Genomic DNA, 20,399 nt, shown 5'->3' on the forward strand with positions numbered 1-20,399 from the left:
CCCCTGGAATTGCAGAAACCATGACTGTCAGCTGAGCCTGCAGGATGGAGGGTGGTGGTTGCCATGGTAACCGTGCAGGCCTCTGGCTCTGGCTCCTGGAGAGGAGGCTGCCCTGAGGGGCCTGGTCGGGCTCTGGACACTGCCTAGCAGGTCACTCTTCTCTTTGGGAAGTGGCAAGTTCGAGGGGGCCCCTGGCATCGTAGCTTCACTGGTGGCCCTGTCCTGCCAGGTCACACCCCATCTTCTTAAGACAGCCGCCAGGCATGGGGTGGAGATGGTCCTGGTCTGGCTCAGCTTTTGCTGGGGACTTTGAGGCTGGCACCCTCTCCTCACTGGCTTCTCATCCCACCCTCTCCTGCACCATCTCCTTCCTTCCCAGTCGGAAGGGAAAAGCAAATATTCCACTGAGCATGTGCCAATCCAGGCCCTGTTCCCTGAGGCCACAGCACGTGGCTAAGAACATGGGGTTTGGAGTCAGGAGAAGCATGTTCAAATCCTGACTTTGCCACATACCAGCCATGTGACCCTGGGTGGCTGTGGCTGGAGCCCTGGAGCCAGTTCTGGTGCCTCAGTTTCCTCATCTGTAAAATGGGGTAACAGTAGAACCCACCAATTGAGGGGACTCGGCTGAAGGTAAAGGGCGACTCTCCAAGTTGTTGATTGATTGTATTTAAAGCCTGTGAGTGAAGATTCAGCCCTTGGGAGGCAGCCATGGTCTAAAGGGTTTGTGATCGCATCTCTTGTCCTTACTCAAGGTCATGTTAAGTAATCAGTAGATAACACCAGTCCAAGATTCTCTGTCCTTTGCTGGTGAGGTGGCTTTTTTTTTTTTTCTCCCCAAAGCCAAAGAATGGGAAACCCTGGACCCTGTTATAGAAGAGGTGGACAAGGACAAGGACTTTCCCTGTTGCACATACATGACAAGCCCCGGTCCTTGTCCACATTTACATGGGTTCTGTGTTCTGGGGCCTCTGGGCTCCCTTCCTCATGTGCTTACTGTAAGGTTTAAACGACATATTATCAATATTTGCTATTTCATTAAAAAAGTGAAAAGTGTTATTGGCTCAGTGATGTCCAACTCTTTGGGACCCCAGGTACTGTAGCCCACCAGGTTCCTCTATCCATAGGATTCTCCAGGCAAGAATCCTGGAGTGGGTAGCCATTCCCTTTTTCCAGGGGATCTTCCCGACCCAGGGATTGAACCCGGGTCTCTTGCATTGCAGGCAGATTCTTTACCATCTGAGACACCAGGGAAGCCCTTGATTAGAAAACTCTTCAGCAAACAAACACTCAAGAACACTTGAGATATGTTTGCCATCATTACCCTTATCTCTGTTGTTAACCTGGGGCCTGGCACACAGCAGGCGCTCAATAGGTGCACATAGTTCACTGCTGGGCTCTGATGCCCTAGTTCTCAGGACCATGGGAGGCACTGTGAGCAGAGCGGGGGATGCTGGGAGGAGGGCTGGCTCCCCAGGCAGGGATGCCGGGAGGTGGGACTGAGATGGGGGTGGGGGTGGAGGTAGGAGGCGGGGTGGGGACCTGGGCTGAGTGGCTGCTGCACACAAGGAGCCTGGACGTTTGGGGACACGTGGGGTTTTGGTGGGCTCTGGAATCCAGCCATGGCTCAGGGACCCTGTGGCTGGGGAGTCTCTTGTCTGAGGGTCACTTCCGCTCCAGGGTCATCGTGTCCCTGGGATGCTCTCTGCCCCTCTGTGTCCCCTCTGTGAGGTGGGGGATGGGATCAGGGGCTCTCTGAGGCCTGGGATGGGGATGTTCCATGGCAAAGGTCACCTGGAGAGGTGTGAGGGTCTGGGTGGCCAAGTGGGCAAGGTGGCAGGGTCCTAACCACAGAGACTTGGGTGCCAGGCGGGGGCCCTAAACTTCTCCAGGGGAGGCCCTCGTGGAGCTGGCACCCGGGCCCCGGCCTGCCCTGTTACCCAGAAATCCTGTACCACCCTCTCTGGGCCTCCGTCCTCTCTCGCGCTGTCGCAGAGGCCCAGAGCTCTGCTTGACGACTTTCAGAATTCCCCAGTGCTTGTGACTAATGACGGCAGCGCTGGGCTCTGGGCCAGGCCACCAAATCGCTCGGCCCGGGAACTTCACTCCTTCCACCACTTTCCTTCCCCATGCCACGTGGTCTGGTTTAACTTCAAGGAGGGCTTATGCCTTTGCTCCCCGAGCCAGTGGGGAGTGTGTCAGGAACCGCGGACAGCGATGCCAGCTCTGGCCTGACTTCTGAGCCTCGCAGGCTCCTGGAAAGGGCCCAGCCCTGCCATCTGGGATTTCCCTGAGTGCCTTGGGGCAGGGCTGACTGTCCATCCCTGAAGCTGAGCCATCTAGAGGTGAAAGCCGCTCCATCTGCCCCTTTCGAGGGAAGTGCACCAGAGGCGGCTCTGTGGCAGCGGCTCTGGCACTGCTAAGTCAGACCGTTCGGGCAACTCACTGACTGTGACCTTGGCCAGGTCACTCCAGCTCTCCAGGGCGTTTTTCCATCTGCTCCCTGTGGGCTGTGATGAGAGTTAGGGCCATGTCCCTAGGGGCCTGGCAGGCAGTAGTCATGACTACTGCCAAGTTCATTAACACTATATGAGCTAGACCAGGTGGGTGGGGAGCACTTCAGGAAGGAGGCTGAGCCACCACTAGGTGAGTGGGGAAAGGTGTTTCAGGAAAGGTTCCAGAAGAGGTGACAGATGATCTGGGCTGTGAAGGATGAGTAGGAGTTTGCCCGGTAAAGTTGGTAGAAGAATATGCATGTTGGCAGAAAAGTACGCATGCATACCCCATGCAACGGGTATAATTGGGGACAGCAAGAAGTTCAGTGCATGCCAAGGCTGGTGAGAGGGAAGGCCAGAAAAGTTCATTGCGGTCAGAGTGTAGGAAGGCTGTGGGAGTCAGGTTAGGCAGGGTGATGGGAGCCACCCTCCCATCACCTCTGGAAGGCTTTTGAATAGGGGAGAGGTCTAATCAGAATTGGGCTTCAGCCAGATTAATTTGGTGATGACAAAATGGGGCAAGAACAGCAGGCTCTGGTTCTGTAGCTCAGTTCTGCCTTTTTCCAGCTGGGGTCCTTGGGCAAAATTGTGTTCCCCTTTGTGACTCTGTTTCCTCACTTGTAACTGGGGCTTGTAATAGGGCTGGAGGATTAAATGCGATAACACTTGCAAAGAGCTTGGATAGTACTGGCCACACAACAAACACTTTGGGATTGTGTGCAGGGCAGATTGGAGGGGCAGAGACCAGAGCTGGAGGCCAGCAGGGAGGCTGGGCAGGGCCCAGGTGAGAGATGCTGAAGATGAGCTGAGGCCTCAGAGGAGGGCAAGGAAAGACACAGGCAGAGACAAGCCCTGCGTCACAGAGGAGAGCAGGTCTGGTGTGAATCTCAGCTCCAGCGCTTCCCAGCTGTGTGAGCTAGGAGAGGTCCCTCATTTCTCTAAGCCTCAGTTTTCCTCATCTGTGAAGTGGGCCTGCTGACCTCCACTGCTCAGGTCCTTGGTGAGGAAGAAGTGGGAGTGCCAGGCTTCTGGAAGACACCTGCCAAGTGCACTTTGAACTTGAAGCTGGAAAGAAGGGCAGAGGGAGCAGAAGAGGTGGCTGGAAGGAGAGAGAGCACGACAGGCAGGGGGAAAAAGCAAAGAGGATGGGGGACGTTTGCTGGTAATTAGAATGTTTGAACTTCAAAAAAGTTAATTAATGATGAAGCTGCTGCTGGAGCGATGCTCAGGCTAGAAGGGGGCCCTGGCAACGACTGAAGTTAATTACAGGCTGTGGCGGGAGAGTGGCAGAGGTTTGAGGGGGCAGGAGGGAGCAGAGTTGGGGCAAGGAGGGTCTGACAGGGAGGCGGGAGGGAAGGCAGTATTCCAAGGTGAGCAAGGACCAGGGATGGGAGGGAGGCTGTTGCCAAGGAAACCAGGTCAATCTTCATTAGGCAGGAGATCCTCACCCTGCCACTGGGTAGGGTCTGGCTGAGAGTCTGGCTGGCATAGCTGCATCTGAGCTCAGAGCAAGGACTTTGAAATGGAGGGGCCAGAACTTTCACTTGGGGACACTCAAGAATCTTTGGGTGTCAGAGTGGGCAGCACCTAGAGAGGTTTACTCAATCATGACAGACATTTATTGTGCTCCTCCTAGATGCCTGTCACTGTCGGGGCATGAATGCCATCCCCCTGTCCCCTTGGAATGTAGGTTCCAGCCTTGGATAAAGACAACGAGCATGTCAGCAAGTTAACCCATGAATGACCCAGGCCCTTGGGTCCTTCTGGGTTCTGGCTCCCCTAGTTCTAGGATTATAGGTTTCGGAGGGAGGGATGGGGCTGAACATCAGTCAGCTGTGTTCTAAGACTGAGCAGGAACCAGCCAGGAAGCAGCAGAGTGTTAGAGAGGAGAGCGGCCTGGCCTGGAAAGCCCACTCACCCGGGTCCAAGCACGTGCCCTTGAGGCCCCGCCCAGGCTGCTGGCTGCAGGAGCCTTTCTGCCTGGAAGGGCCTAAGGAGGCTGAGCCCCACCCTGACTCGTGCAGGGGCCGGGGGGGGGGGAGCCCAGGCACAGACCTGCTGGAGTCTGGCAATGAGCTGTAACCCAGCCACAGGAAAGGAGAGAAAGACAGGGTGTCTGGCCAGTCTCAGCCACGCTGGATGGGCCCTCTGCAGGGTTCAGCTCCAGGGCTTGGGCAAAGATGGAGGGGGTGTGGGTGGGGGAGGGGAAGGATGGTCAGAAAAGGGAGGCAGTGACAGTCAGAGGAAGGAAGTCAGAGTTAGAGAGGCTGGGAGAGTCCAGAGATGGTCCCGCGTCAGGTCTCTGGGGACCTCTTCCTTTCTGGGTCTGGGGGAACTCAGGCTGGGGCAAAGAGGTCGGGGGTGGGGGTGGGGAGGGCGTCCTGGCAGGTGGTGGCTTGGTGGAGTTAGGTTCTCTGGTGGGTTTGGCCATGTCTGTTGTGAGGGGCCGGGGTAGGATGTTTAAAAGGTCTTTGAAAACATAGGCACTGACCCACCAGGGGAGGCACCTGGGGGGCAATGGGGTGGATACCTGTGTTGTGGGGGAGTGGCCCCCCAGCTGTTGTGTCCTTGACTTGGTGCGCACGTGGTTTGAATGTATCAGCATGCTGGTGATCCTGCTGAACTGCGTGACCCTCGGCATGTACCAGCCGTGCGACGACATGGATTGCCTGTCAGAGCGCTGCAAGATCCTGCAGGTGAGGCCGGCTGCCCCGCCCCGCCCCCTCCGTCAGGCCCCGCCCATGCCCCGCCCATCATAGCCAGGCCCCGTCCCGCCCCACCCAGCCACCTTTTCACTCCTGGTCCTGCCCTCGCTGCGCTCATCCTCTCTGCCTCACTGCTAGCTGGTCCTCCCTGCCTCCCGTCCATCCTCTCTCCCTTCCATCCTCTCCTCTCTATCTCGAGGCCTCTGCCCTGGTCCATGCCCCTCCTTTCCTCCCACCACCGACTTCCTCCTGATCTCCCCACCCCCACCACCCTATCCAGTAAAGCACAAGTGAGCTGACACTCCCTGAAGAAAGCCTTGCCCTTCACTCGCAATGATCATGGGATAAAGGCTGAACTCCATCACTATGTTGATGCCTTTAGGAGCTGCCTCCTGGAACCCTCCTGTTCTCATCTCCCGGAGATCCCAGGTGGAGGCCTGACCTTTGGCCCCTGTAGCACATGTACACCGGTAGTGCAAGGTGTTAGGTTTATACCCATTTTACAGATGTGGAAACATCTAGTTCTGTCTCCCTGAGAAAGATTCCTCCTGAGAGGAATTGCCCTCTGCTTCCTGGGTTCCCACAGGACTCAGAGGTTCCCAAGCAGCCCAGTTTCTCCAATTCCCTTGGGGGTACATGTTCACGATCCAGACCCCTGGCCCATAAAAAACCTGCAGAATTAGAATCTCTGAGGTGGGTCTGGGGTCCAAGTGGGTAACAAGCTCCTGGGCCGGCCCCAGGGTCCTGGGTGGAGTTGGAACCCATTAACCTCAGTGGGTACTAGACTGGCTTCCCTACCAGGTGGCGAATTTAGTGAACATTCGTCTCTGGGTTGCCAACACTCAGCCTATGAACTGCACAGGGAAGGTGCTCAGCGTCCATTTGCTGAATTGAACTGTCTTTAACCTTCACTGATCCTGGAAAGAGGGATTCCACCCAGGCCCCATCCTCAGGAACTAGACACTCACTTGAGCCCATGATGACGGCTGTGTTTAGGGGCTTCTTTTCTGAGCAGAGGAAGACAGCACGGGGACCTGTGCCCTGTGCGGGTGTCAGGCCTGTTCTGAGAAAGCTCCTTCCATGTGCGTTTAGGAGTCAGGGAGACCTGAGTGTCATTTCTTTCCTTCACTGCTGTGGGAACTGTGGCGAGTTTCTGAAGCAGTCTGAGTTCCCGGCTCCTCATCTGTAAAATGGCAGCATTCAAGGGGTCACTGAGAGAACTGAAGAGAGAATGCAGGGCAAGGGTCTAGCCCAGGGCATGGCAATTATTAGGGAGACCCCCCTCCTTTGCCCACTCCCATTTGGGTCCCTTGTCATTACGCTTGCTTTTAGGGAACAAATAGAGGGGGCTGGAAAACCCTGGGCAAGCTCATTCCCCATTCTGGGCCTCAATCTCCTCATCTCTGAAATGAATGCCTTGGACTAGGATCTCTGAGATTCTCTCCCAGACCAGGAGAAGATGTTTCCGGGTCTTTCCCTGGGCCCTTGTGTTCATGCCCATGTTCCCACCTCACACCATGGCTCCAAACCTGTATCCTGCTCTGGGACCTCACGCTGTCCATTGCTTCTTGTCTTCCTCCTGCCCCTGCAGGTCTTTGATGACTTCATCTTTGTCTTCTTTGCCATGGAGATGGTGCTCAAGATGGTGGCCCTGGGCATTTTTGGCAAGAAGTGCTACCTTGGGGACACATGGAACCGACTGGATTTCTTCATTGTCATGGCAGGGTAGGTAGACCATACCAGACAGGTCCTAGCCTCTGTTGCATGCAAGACATCATGTAAATAATCTTTGGGGCTTCTTGGTAATAATGATGAAGCTGTGTGTTAATTGTCTGGATTCCTCCTGGACCCCTGTGATGTAAGGAATGATGTCTCTACCCTGAGTGGCCTGGACAAACAGACATTCCTTCCTCCTCATTCTGGTGAACTGTGTGTCTTCCTGTGCTGTCAGTTGATACTGGGTCTGTTTTACACTAACTAACTGTGACCTTAAGAAAGCCACTTAACCTCTCTAAACATCAGTTTCCTCATCAGTGAAATGGGGATAATGTATAATGAAGGATAGCTCCATTTAAGTGAGCACCCAACAAATGTTAGCTATTATTATTATCATCCTAGATCACTTAGCCGGAGAAGGCAATGGCACCCCACTCCAGTACTCTTGCCTGGAAAATCCCATGGATGGAGGAGCCTGGTGGGCTACAGTCCATGGGGTCACTAGGAGTCGGACACGACTGAGCGACTTCACTTTCACTTTTCACTTTCATGCATTGGAGAAGGAAATGGCAACCCACTCCGGTATTCTTGCCCGGAGAATCCCAGGGCTGGAGGAGCCTAGTGGGCTGCCGTCTATGGGGTCACACAGAGTCGGACACGACTGAAGCGATTTAGCAGCAGCAGCGGCAGCAGATCACTTAGCAAGTCAGAGATCCAGCACAGACTCTACTGTCTGACTCCAAACTGTGGTTATTTCTGCCAAGATGTAAGCTGTAGTCAGAAAGAGGTCAGGGGACAACTTAACCTGTTTGGAGCATCTTGGACTTTGCTCTGTCCCTTGTCCTTCCTTTCCTGGGTTAAACCAGACTGGTGGTCCATCCAAACATTCATCCCACAGTCAGCAGTTGACTGAGCTCCTACTAAGTGTCAGCACTGTCTTCAATGCAGGGCAGGAAGGATGGCAAATCTAGACATAAACTTTGTCCTCCCCAAGTACCATCTGGAGAGAGGCATTCAGCAGCTACATGGGTGAACATGCCGCATGCTGAGACCAGGGCTCTGGGAAAGAGTTATGATTCTCTGAGAGCATCTTTGCACCAGGCTGGGGGCTTGGGGATTTGACGACTTGCCTGAGGAGGTGATGCACACACAACAGCTGGAAGACAGGCAGGTGTTAACCATGCCCAGTGTTGGTCGATATGGCATAAGTGAGAAGCGGGGACAAAAACGCTGGAGACCCACGAGTGTGTGTGTGAGTGTGTACACGTGTCAGTGTCCGTGAGAGCACGTGCATTTGCATACATGTGTGTGCCAACATACATGTGTGATGCCCTTGAGAAGGGGCTGGAAGGGTGGCCAGGAATGTGGCTGAGATGGGGAGTCAGTATCACCACATACACACAGAATTCCGTGGATGTGTCCTGAAGGGTAGTGGTTTGCTCTCTGGTGTTCTTTAAAACGTGACAGTATCCTTCTCTCAGAGCTGTGTTCAGTTCTATAGCCACATTATCTGCGATGATTTAGACCAAACTAGAAGTTAAACTGGGTCCCTATGTGGGAGCTGTGTCACCTTCTTTGTCAAATTCTTCGTCAAATTCTTCCTTCTCATCTCATCTAGGTTTGGCTGGAGGACATCTTTAAATAGTTTTTTGGGTTTTTTGGTTTTATTAATTGGATTGCCCAGAAAGTTGATTTGAGTTTTTCCATCACATGTTAAGGAAAAACCCGAACAAACTTGTTGACCAACTCAATAAAAAGAAAACATGCTTGGATAGTGCCATTTTTCAGTCTTGCCTGTCCAAACATATATCCCTTTGATCTTGGTGGGTGAAGGGCAGTTTTTGTTTGCACTGCTCTAGAGTCACAGTTTTTCTCTCTCAGAACCCTGCATGTGGTACCGTCCAAACTGACACCGTATATTGCAGCTGAGGCCACTATAGATCTGGTTCTTCTTTGTTGGGAGAAACCCACTTTTTCTTTGCTAGAACCTTGAAGGTTTTCTCCTCACCTTCAGAATTCAGACCTTTCACAAGGGCAGGTGTTAAGTGAAGGATTGCTTCCGGTGGGGCCTTTTGGAACTCAAGACTTGCGCATCCTTCAGGTCAGAAAAAACTTATGCCATATCTTCTTTGGTGACTGGCCATTCTTCTCTGGTCTCTCCTAGAATTCCAAGTAAGTGGTTATTTCCATCCTCTCTCTATTCTCTGCATGTTTCATTCACCTCCCTTACAGATTTCATCTGGACTAAGAGAGAATTCCTTGACTTGGCCTTCTGAATCACTAATGATGTCCTTTTCTCAATTTACTGCCCCTAATGGAAGTGTTTATTTCCTCTGTGTCTTTTTAATTCTCAGGATCGTTTGTTGCTCTTGAATTTCTTATTTTTCAGAGCAGCTTGTTTTTATGGATGCAGTATTCACTCATATCTCTTCTTAGATACAAATTAGGCTTTACTGATCCTGAAGTCAAAGTATAATTTCCAGAAAGTTAAAAAAAACTCCCCTCACACAAATCTTAGAAGGAACATGTATATTACAGATTTATTCGACTCATTAATGAGGAATCAGCAGGATGGTAATCATCAGAATTAGGAAAACAGGCAATGGAGAAAAAACCTGGGGATATGAGGTGCTTAGAATCAAAACTGGCTAATGGCCTTATAGGGTCATAAAATCATAACCTTTGGGGTTATCTTTTTATATTGGGCAGAAACCACTTACAAATATCTCCAAGTTCACATGTAATTTCATAGCAGCCAGACCTTTAATTAACAGTAAAGAGTGAATCAGACCAAGGTATGTTCCCCCAGATAATGAAATAATCTTTAGATGGGTCTGTTAAATAATGCCCCAAATGACATCACAAGAAATGCTGCCCTCCCTTTGCCAAAATTTCAAATTTTAGGATGATTTTTCTTAACTCCTGTTTCAGGGAAGTCATTTGTTTTGCTGGCTCCACTGACTGCCTCCCATGAGTGTCCCCACCCTGCCCTTTTGCCTTGAAGAGTCTCCTTTATTGCTTAGTGGTTCCCTTCTGTCTGCTCATATTTATAAAAAAAGACAATAAAGATCTAAACTGAGTGGTCTAAGGAACTAGGTTGGCTTCAGCATGGTGGCGAGGTCTCCGTTTGATATCTTCTCTTGGTCTTTGGGGTGGGGATGGGACGTGGGTGGGGTCCACAGGCCAGCAGCCTCCTGGGGCTCAGGGAGGCCTGGGTGTGTGTGTGGTCCCATAGGGCCCCATGCTCGGTTTAATGCTCAGCTTTCATCAGTTTGAAATTCATTTTTTAGCGGTTGTTGGTCTTCCACAATAGAATTCTTTCTTTGAAAATTTTTTATTGGAGTATAGTTGCTTTACAATATTGTGTTAGTTTCTGCCGTATCAGCAAAGTGAATCAGTTATATGTATACATATATCCTCTCTCTTTTGGATTTTCTCCCCATTTAGGACACCACAGAGCACTGAGTGGAGTTCTCTGAGCTACACAGGAGGTTCTCTCTATTTTAGACGCAGAAGCCCCACTTTATACGTAGTAGTATGTCTATGTCAACCCCAATCTCCTGATTCTTCCCACCCACGCCTTCCCCACCATGATGTTTGTGCATTTGTTCTTTACGTCTGTGTCTCTATTTCTGCTTTGCAAACAGTTTCATTTATGCCCATTTTTCTAGATTCCGTATATGTGTGTTAATATGTAATATTTGAAATTCTTTTCATAAAAAGATTTTACTTTATATTATTTTCTTCTTACTTTTGGCCGCGCCGAGTCTTCGTCGCTATGCGCGTGCTTTCTCTAGTTTGGGCCAGCAGCGGCTGCTCTCTGGTTGTAGTGCGTGGGGTTCTCATTGCAGTGGCTTCTCTTATTTTGGAGCGTAGCTGTAGATGCCTGGGCTTCAGTATTTGTAGCACATGGGCTCAGTAGTTGTGAAGCTTAGTTGCCCTGAGGTATGTGGAATCTTCCCAAACCAGGGATCCAACTTGCGTCCCCTGCATTGGCAGGCAGACTCTTATCCACTGTACCACCAGAGAAGTTCTGAAATTCTAAATACATTTTGAACAGGGGCCTTACGTTTTCACTTAGCACTGAGTCCTGCAAGTTATGTAGCCAGTCTTGGCTTGGGGGCAGGCTCAACAGAGACATTTTTGTGAGTCATGAACAGCCCCGTGTGGGATGCTGGGAACTCTGGTGACCCAGAGTTCTGGGTTCTTCCTGTCCTTTGTGCCTAGGGATGGTGTGGGTGCAGAAGGCAGGATGGGGAGCCACAAGGCTGGGCTTCAGAGCCCAGCTCCCCCCACCCAGTCCCACCCAAACCCACAGCTATAAATTTCCTGAGCAACAGGCCTGCCATCCTGAGGACGTTTGCTTCCTTCCTGCTCCTCCTCATCCCCAAATTACTGGCTCCCTTTTCAAGCGACAGAGGAGACAGAACCTCCACACTGGAAGGTGCCTGTAGAGGTCAGAGCCTTCACCTCCATATCCAGTCAGCCCCTGCTTGCGTGCTGCCACTGGGGGCAACTCACAAGGCAGCCGATTGCAAACTGGGACAGCGTTTGTTGTTCAGTCTCTAAGTCATGTCCGACTCTTTGCGACCCCATGGACTGCAGCACGCCAGTCTTCCCTGTTCTTCACTGTCTCCCAAAGTTTGCTCAAACTCATGTCCAGTCTAATGTGCTGGAAAGTTCTTTCAAGGAGCTGAAATTTGTCTTCCTGTAGCTCCCGCCCGATGGTGGATCTTGTCACTTACTCATTGACAAAGTCAGCATTTATTGAGCACCTACTGCACACCAGGTGCTATGCAGGGGGCACACGAAAGGAACAAGACAGATGCTGCTGTGATTTCATAAAGCTCACGATTTAGGAAACAATATAAAACAGATAATAAAGTTCTAGATAAATTCTACATTGGGACCAAAGCTGTTGCAGCAAAGTATAGAGGGCCATGAGGGCGTGGACTGGGTCTGTATACAGCTTCCTGAGGAAGAGAGGCCTGGGGATAAGAGTTGACCAGGCAGGGGGTTGGGGAGGGTGTCTTGGGTAGAGCGGACAGCACGCAGGGGCTCTGAGGGGGCTGTTTGAGGGAGAGGAGGCTGTCAGAGGCCAGGGACTCGTGGGGTGGGTGGGTACTGAGAGATGAGGCCAGAGAGGGGGCAGGGGCCTGATCGCTCAGAGGGGCCTGGAGCCCCTGGGCAGTGTGTGTGTTAGTGGTTCAGTCATGTCTGACTCTTTGCGATCCTGTGGACTGTAGCCCACCAGACTGTACCTCTGCTAAAAATTCTCCAGGCAAGAATACTGGAGTGGATTGCCATTCCAGCAGGGGTGTCCCCAAAAGACTCGTGACAGCCTTCACATGTTGGAAAGCGACTCATTTCCTCCCCAAGTCTCCCCTTCCCCATATAAAATGTTCCTAGCATCTCCTGCTGTTTGTCAAAGGAGGGGAGGTAGCCTCCCCTGCTGGACCTACTTGAGGCTGTCTTGGTCCCTGGCTGGGAAGAAGGACCCTGGCTTCCCACTGATGACTTATGGAAGAGAAAAGGGACTGCCCTCACCCAGGACCATGTGGGATTGTGGTGACCTGCTGAAGGGCTGTGCTACCTGCCACCCCTAGGTTGTGTTCACTCTCCCAGCCAGGTCTCTCCTACCCTGGAACTAAACACAGTTGATTTTTTAAAAAATACACAAATACCCACCTTTGCATTTATTGTTATTAATTTCATCTTACAATGATCTCTTGGAGTCTTGTTTCCGTCACTCATTACATTTTCTTCCTGTACTTGATCAGCCCAGGACAGCGAGGCCCTTGGCACCTCACTAGAGGCTCTTCCAGTGTGTGACAAAGCCCCACTCATCAATGGGTAATAGTGGAACCTACCTCACTGTGTTATTTAAGCTACGTGTCTCTGCCTTAGTCCATTAGGAGGTCATGAAATATTCAATGACATTCTTGTTGAACTTGAGATTTTCTTTATCTATATATCTCCCTTGCTGCATCATGCTGGTAATACTACCACCACCTCCCTTAACCAAAAAAATAAAACCACCCAAAATGGCCATTGACAGCCTCAGGGAGGGGTCTGGGTACCTCTGCTAAAATCTTTCCCAAGAATTCTGTTGACTGGTATCTGGGTGGAGGGGTGAGTATGGTGAGCCAGGGCTGTAGGGCTGGGCTGGTAGGGACCTTTCTAGAATGAGTCTGAGCCAGTGCCCTTGCCAAGTTCATGGCTAGTGTGGGCTCCGCTTTGGAGAATATCAGGGAACAAGAGTGTCCTTGAGTCTGATGTCCCTTGAAAGCTTCTGACTATGATGGTATCCTGGAGAAGGCCTTGGCGTGGAAAATGGAGCTGCTGAGGGATGCGTACGAGCAGATCAGGAATGGGCAACCTCCCCAAAACTTAAACATATGTGCAGCCTTGTACCCCTTCTCTGTGCTCCTCAAAATTCAGAGAGCCACAGGGTTACTGGGGCACAGGTTAAAATACAGATTCTGGGGCCTCATCCAAGAGATCCTGACCCAGCAGGTAGGGAGGGCCTAGGCATCTGCATTTTATGCAAATGCCCAGGGGTTCATTTGGGTCTGGGTTCATTTGACCCTCACAGAACCCTTCATCAGGAGCTCTTCGAGTGGCGAGCATGATTCCCGGTTCTGGGAACTGCAGGAAGGAGAAGAGGCCTGGGGAGGGCTCTGTCTCTGATCCGTGCCCAGGATCTGAATTAAGTCTCAAGACAAGCAGATGTGCTCTGTCAATGAAACAGTGGGGACTCATAAAAATTTCTGTCATCGTTAATAATATTAACATGAATAGCGGTAACATCAGGAACTCTGCACCTTGGCCAGGGAGGAAGGAGGAGAGGCTGGGCCAGGATCTATCGTGCCCTGGAAACAGCTTCTCCCCAGAGTGCATGGGGAGCAGCTTCTCCATCCCGACTCTTACCGGCTCTCGGGCAACAAAATGTCAATAAGAATTGTTCCTTATCCCTGAACTAGAGCTTTCTAAAGAGATCAGGCAGGCTTGTCCCCTCTGTGGTTGCTTGCTGAGAGTTCCTATTGTCCAAAGTGGCCCATCAGTGGGACTTTAAAAAGCAAAAGGAATTGAATCCTCTTAGGCATTATCCAGGTGAAAAAAAAAAGATAAGAGCATCTACTATTTGCGGAGTACTCACTGTAGGCCTGATGCTGTGCATTATCTGGCCTAATCTTCAGACTAGCTCTGTGAGGGAGAGACTGCGGTCAGTTCCATTTCACAGATGAGTGCAGCGACAGGGAGTGACCTGCCCGAGGTCACGACCTGGTAAGGGGGCAGAGCCAGGAGCTGCATCCAGGCAGCTTGGCTCCATAGGCTGGCATCGAATCCTGGTTCTGTGTAACTCGCTGGGTGTATCTGTCAGGGATGCACTGGACTGCAAGTTAACAGAACATCTGACCACAGTACAAATCCTGGGATGTTTTTCCCGACATAATGTGACGTTCCGAGGTCAGTGGTTACCAGTGATGGCTCTGTGATGTGGGGGCTGATGTCCTTGTGATTTTCCAGATCTTCTTTTCATGGGCACAAGGTGGCTGTTGAAGCTGTGGACATCATGTCTGCATTGAAGGCAGGAAGGGTGGAGGGAGATAGGACTATGCCAGCTATGCGTGTCTACTTGGATCTGGAAAACAACATTTTTTTTCCTAGATCCTTCCCCATCCCAGCACATTTGGCCAGAACTGGATCTCATGGCTGTGCTTAGCTGCAAGGGAAGCTAGGAGAATAGAAAAAATCATTGAATTTGGATAAATCAATCAAGAATTGTTCCCTGGGGCCAGGCAAGATTAGAAGAAGAGAGAATGCACTTTGGGTGGGCAACTCTCAGAGTCTGCCACCCTCTTCTCCTATAGCCTGTGTTTCTTCATTTGCTCTTGGCCAAAGCTGTGGCCCTCCCATGTCTCCAAGTCCTAATTGGAGCCTTAGGAGCCCTGCCTGGGCTGTCTGGGATGTATGTGATCTGTTGAGAAATCTAAAGTCAATTACCAACCCGTGTAAGCTCAGCAGAGGTCGATGCACACTAGCAGACTTGCTGTGGTTACCAGTGTGAGGAGGTACCACTGGGCTGTTTCCAGAAGCCTTTGCTGCCTACCTACCTCCTGCACGGCTCTATGTGCGTGATCTCTGGGTCAAGGAAGCACTACACATGTCAGCAGGCCCAGGTAGAATACTCTTGGTTCTATGACTACACCCTGATTTATCCTGGGCTCTATAGGTCTGTATACTCCAGGGCTTGTGTGCTCCAGGGCAAGGCCAAGGCTGAGCCATCGTCCTGGAGTCCCTGGAACTTGGCCCCATGGCCAGCACAGAGGGGAAGCTCCATATTTGTTCTGTATCTTTTTGTCCCGTCACTGCAGAGCTGGGGGATCTGGGGCCATTTTCTTTTAGCTGAATCGGCCCCTGGGTGGGTGTGGACCTGGGAAGGTTCCAGGGAAAGTCCTGGTGTGGATGATTCTTCATTTGCATATGGAATAAAGTGGGAGGGAGAGACAGCGTGATGATCACCGCTCTGGTCCGTTTCCATGGAAACAGGATGCTAGATGACATGGGGGACCGGGTAGGGGGTAAATCACCAGAGATTCTCAGGCTACAGGTTGACAAGCCAGACAGCAGTCAATCATAAATCAGTCAGGATTCTCTCAGTTTATACGAACAGGAACCATCCGAACCTTGTTTAAAGAAGCTTACCATCCCTTTTCCTGAAAGTCGAGGGGTCTCTGACTTCAGGACCTGCTCAATCCAGAATCCTGAAAGATGTCACCAGGCAGAGTGTCCTCCCATCCTACAGCTCTTCTCGGTCCTCTGTGCTAACTTCCATCCATGGCATCTTTCCTCTGGGTTGGAGGGGTGGGCGGTGGGGGCAGAAGGAGGGCACAAACTCCTCCCTCCAGTTCAACAGAAAGACACCTCTGCTTCCCCAGCCACTCCAAGCAGAGTGAGAGAGAGCCTCCTTGGATTCGATTGGCTGGCATGGGTCATGTGCTCATCCCTGAGCCAATCACTGTAGCCTAAATGAGGCAGCACTCTGATTGGCCAGACCTAGGTCAAGGTCTCTGCCCTGGGCCAGGTGTGAGGTTGACCTCTCTCATACCACGTGGTCAGAGAGTGGGGAGGATGCATTTGGCAAATCCCAGGACTGTTAACCCTACAAGTAGAGAAGGGAGCTCCAGGTAGGCACAAATCAGTGATGATGCCTTGGTGGGTTGCCAGAACTAAGGTTTCCTGACTGGGTTGCACTTTCTTACTTCCCCACTGTCCTGAGAACTTGGGGTTGTTAACCTCATTTCCAAACTGGGGAAATGGAAGCTCTGAGAGATCAGTAGGCTGCCTCAGGTCACACAGCCTGTAGGGACTGTGTGATGTGTTCAGGTACGACTGTCCCCAGAACCCATGCTGACTCGCAACATGAAGGGTTTTACCCTTTCAGAGGCCAAAAGATCCCAGTCGCTCTGCCCTGGAGGACTTGGATGGCCTCACCAGCTCTCAGAAGGCTGTGGGATGAGTCCCGGAAGAGGGATTTTTTTTTCCCTGAGGCTGTGGTGGAGCCAAAAGAATCCCTATCTGGTTTCCAGCAGCTGTGCCCACCGGCCATGGTGCCAAGACTACTCTGGAGTAAGGGAGCTGAATTTTGTGGGAGGCAGTCAGAAGGCATATTTGAGATGTATGCTAAGAAATGATAACACTATTTTGCCTGAAGTTCAGACTTAACTGGACATCCTCTATCTACCTGGCAACTCTACCCAGAGATAAAGCCACTGTGTGTTGTCCCCTGCATAGAGCCTTGTGGAAAGATGGCTCAGGGTCTCCTGCTGCCGAGGTCCCCAAATTTCTTTTGTGGCCTCCAGTTCCTCCTTTACTTTGAACTTGGCCTGACTTGGCTTCAGGCCATCAGTTTCTTTGACAGGTAGGCTTAAGAAACCCAGTTCTTGAACTTCCCTGATGGCACAGTGGGTATGAATCCACTGGCCAATGCAGGGGTCATGGGTTCGATCCCTGGTCCGGAAAGATTCCATATGCCATGGAGCAACTAAGCCTATGCATCACAACTACTGAGCCTGCACTCTAGAGCCCATGCTCTGCAACGAGAGAAGCCACCACAATGAGAAGCCCGCATACCCCAATGAAGAGTAGCCCCGCTTGCAACTAGAGAAAGCCTGCATGTAGCAATGAAGACCCAGTGCAATCCCCTTCCCCCCAAAAAGAAAGAAACTTTGTTCTAGTCTCATAAGAATTGTGTGATGGTATCTGGGCAATAATGACCCATCAATCATAAAACACTGGCCAGAGTCAAGGGTTAACATTATCAGTCCCTAATTTTCTCTTTCCATGATTTCCTCTCTCCCTCCTGCCCTCCCTCCACTGAACACCTACTATGTGTTGGGTGCTGAGATAGTAGCATAGGCTGGTGGTCTAGTTACCACCCAACACAAGCCTGAGTCATCGTAGAGCTGCCTCCTGACAGATGAGTTGCCATTTCCAGCATCTCAGCTTCCTTTCCATTAGCTACATCTTACATTACATTTTAAGAAAGCCCCTGTGAGTCCCTCGTAAAGACTGAGGAAACACCCTATTTTTATCAGTAACACTCAGAAATCATCTCCTGGGAGGGGTATTTCCTGGAAAGATGTTAAGTCTCAGTCATTTTATGTTGCTTCTTGTCAGCTCCTAGATTTTTTTTTTTTTTTCTGATCTTGTCCCTCAAGTTATTTGTTTGACAAGCTGGCAGGGGGAGCCGCCTCCAAGCCGAGTGCTGGATGGGGGGCTGGGGACCTAACTAGGGCTCTGAGCCATGCCCTGAGGAACAGGGACCCCCTCAAGCCAGAGGTGCCCGAGGGTGGGATATGAAAGCCGGGAAGGGAGTCCCAGGGAGAGAGGCTGACAGATACAAAGGCATGTCTGCTGGTGTATTCTGGGAAACTGAGATGTTCGGGTGTTCCTGGACTGCAGGATAAATGGTGGGCAGTGATGGAGTCATGATCGGGGAGCTTCCAGAGGCCCTTATCACCTGGGCCTCCCCTGGGAGGAAGTGGGATCTAGAGAAGGGTTTAAGCAGGTAGCATGTGATTCGTGGGCCAGTGTGCCCCAAGGCAGCAAATGAGGCTGTGATGTAATAATGGCTGGCTTTCATGTGCCAAACTCTGTCCTAGGTGCTGAATCCATATGTGAACACATTTCATCCTCCCCACGACCCCATGAGGTCGATTCAGTGACTTGCCCAAGGTCACTCAGTGCAAACCCCAAGATGGAATTGGAACCTAGGCTCCATGCTCTAAACATTGGGTAACATAGTCCCCATGGTTGCTGGCCCCTTTCCACAGGCTGCCAGTCCAGTTTACTGGCTGGCTGTGGGAGGTGCTCATGCCTGACCTGATGATTGATGAAGTGTGGGGGGCGGGTCGTGCAGAGATCCTGGGCCCCCCACTGCTCAGTTGGGCTCTGTCTGTGCCTCAGCTTCCTCCTCCAGGGTGGGCATCCTACTCCCTCCGGGGGAAGGGATATAAAGTGCCTGGCACACGGCGAGTGCTCCAGAAATCCCTCTAAAGCAACGGGACTCTGCAAGTTGTCAGGGAGAGAAACCAGTTCACATGACACCTAAGCCCCAAAGAGAAGGGGCTGGCTCACGTGCCTGGGCAGAACAGAGTGCAGATCTGCGGTTCGGGTGCAGCTGGGGGGAGTGTTCCAACCATATGGTCAGGATCCTGCCTCGCCCCGGTTCTGGCCTCCACCTTCCTCTGTGTTGGCAGAGCTCTCCGACCACCACGGAGGCAAGATGGCCATTAGTGCCTCCGGGTTTCCTGGTGGTGGCTTAGCCAGGGAGAGCATCTCTCCTCTGCAGTCCTGGCTCAAGGGCTGGCAGCCCCTCACGGCCCATCCTGAACCAGATGCGGTGGCTGGTGATGGTCGCGCGGGATGGTGTCTGGAGGTAGACCGGGCCTGGGTCTCTGTGCCTCATCTGGGAACCAGGGGGGCGGCTTCTCAGCAGGAATCCGTGGAGAAGGCCCTAAGAGCAGGTGTCCAACCTGCCTGCCCACCCTGGCACAGCCCGCACCTCAGTACGGCCACACCCGAGCCCCTCTCCCCAGATGACACCCCATCTGGGAGCTGGGTGCAGTCACCCTCCTCTTGGGGTGATGTCAGGACGAACGTGCTCGCTTTAAAGCAAAATTACTTACCTAATTAGGCGCTTGGGAGCTGGCAGGAGGTAGTGGGGGGGGGTTGTTGGCTTTTTTTTTAGACTTTTAGCACTGAAGCTGCATGATAAAGTAACTGTGTAATTAGGGATTAATTTCTCACTCCCGCAAGTGATGTCTTACTTGGGGCCTGAGGGAAGTCAGCCGGATGGTTATTCACCCACAGAGCAGCTCTCTTCCCCTTCTCTTTGGTTGGTGGGAGGGAGAATGCTCCTTCAGCTCTCCCGAGGGGGGAGGTGGCTTCTTCCGTCCCAGGTGTTCTTCATGCTGCATAGATTCCCCGAGTCAGTGCTGTGCCAGCTCTGCATGGTGGAGCTGGAGTGGGCTGTGTCTGAGAGCCGCCCGGCCAGCATCCAGCCGGTTGTCCAAGGATAACGCCTCTGCCCCGCCCCTGCTGGTCCAGATCTGATGCACACAGCCTGTCAGGGTCCCCGCTGGGATTGCACCCTGTTTGCGTTTGTGGGGTAACCTGCTCATGAACAGCCCCTTGCTGGGTTTTCCCTCTCTGCCCCACCTCTGGGCCTCCTGGGATCACCTCCCAAGTAAACTGAGGCTCCTGAATCTTTGGCTGAGCTGGTGTTGGGGGAGCTCAAGCCAGACCGGATGTGTGAACAGAATGTGGGAGGAACCAGAGCCCAGAGGGGTGAGGGCAGCCCGCGGTGCAGGGAGCAGGGAGCAGGGCTTCCTGGAGGAGGGGGTCTTGAAGGCAGAGAGTGAAGAGGATGGGCTCCACTCAAAGGCAAGGGACAGGAAAGTGTGTTTGGTGAGCTCGCTGCACCTGGTGCCCGAGATGTGTGGAGTAGGAGCAAGGGGTGGGGGAAGGGGGCCGAGGCCAGACTGCAGGGCCGTGAAGACCCTGCTCAGGGGCTTGACTTTGTTCTGAGGGCAGTGGGAAGCCATTGAGAGTTTAAGGCCAGGAGTGATGCAGCTAGCTTTGCGTTTCAGGAGCTTTGGGCTCACCAAGGCTGCTGCAGCTGTCAGCAGAGAGGGATGGTGGCCGGGTGGGGGCAGGGTGCTGGAGCTGTCGGCGACTGTCCATGTTGGGCTGGTGGGTACAGTTACCATCAGGACAGCGTGGTTTCAGGGCAGAGACTCAGACCTGCAGTTCCTACCTCTCGGCCCCTCGCTTGGCTCCTGTCTCCCCATCCTTGTCCAATGTCCAGCTTTCTATCCTCTTCCTCTCAGGGAACTGTGAGAACTGCTGGATTCCTCACCATGAACCTGCTCTTTACTCTTTACCACTGAAAGCATTTATACCTGGTCTTGCTCCC

General features: G+C 52.1%; 1 protein-coding gene across 1 annotated transcript in view; it reads left to right on the plus strand.

Moving 5' to 3' along the window:
• Positions 1–20,399, plus strand: part of CACNA1I (calcium voltage-gated channel subunit alpha1 I) — a 111,728-nt gene that overhangs the window by 13,898 nt on the left and 77,431 nt on the right. The window contains exons 2-3 of the mRNA XM_081590202.1: positions 5,080–5,191; positions 6,792–6,925. Coding sequence (XP_081446328.1) covers positions 5,080–5,191; positions 6,792–6,925 — 246 coding nt within the window. The remainder of the gene's footprint in view (positions 1–5,079; positions 5,192–6,791; positions 6,926–20,399) is intronic.

The sequence above is a fragment of the Giraffa tippelskirchi genome, chromosome 4, assembly GCF_054371585.1.
Source record: "Giraffa tippelskirchi isolate mGirTip1 chromosome 4, T2T-mGirTip1v1.2.pri, whole genome shotgun sequence".
Lineage (NCBI taxonomy): Eukaryota > Metazoa > Chordata > Mammalia > Artiodactyla > Giraffidae > Giraffa > Giraffa tippelskirchi.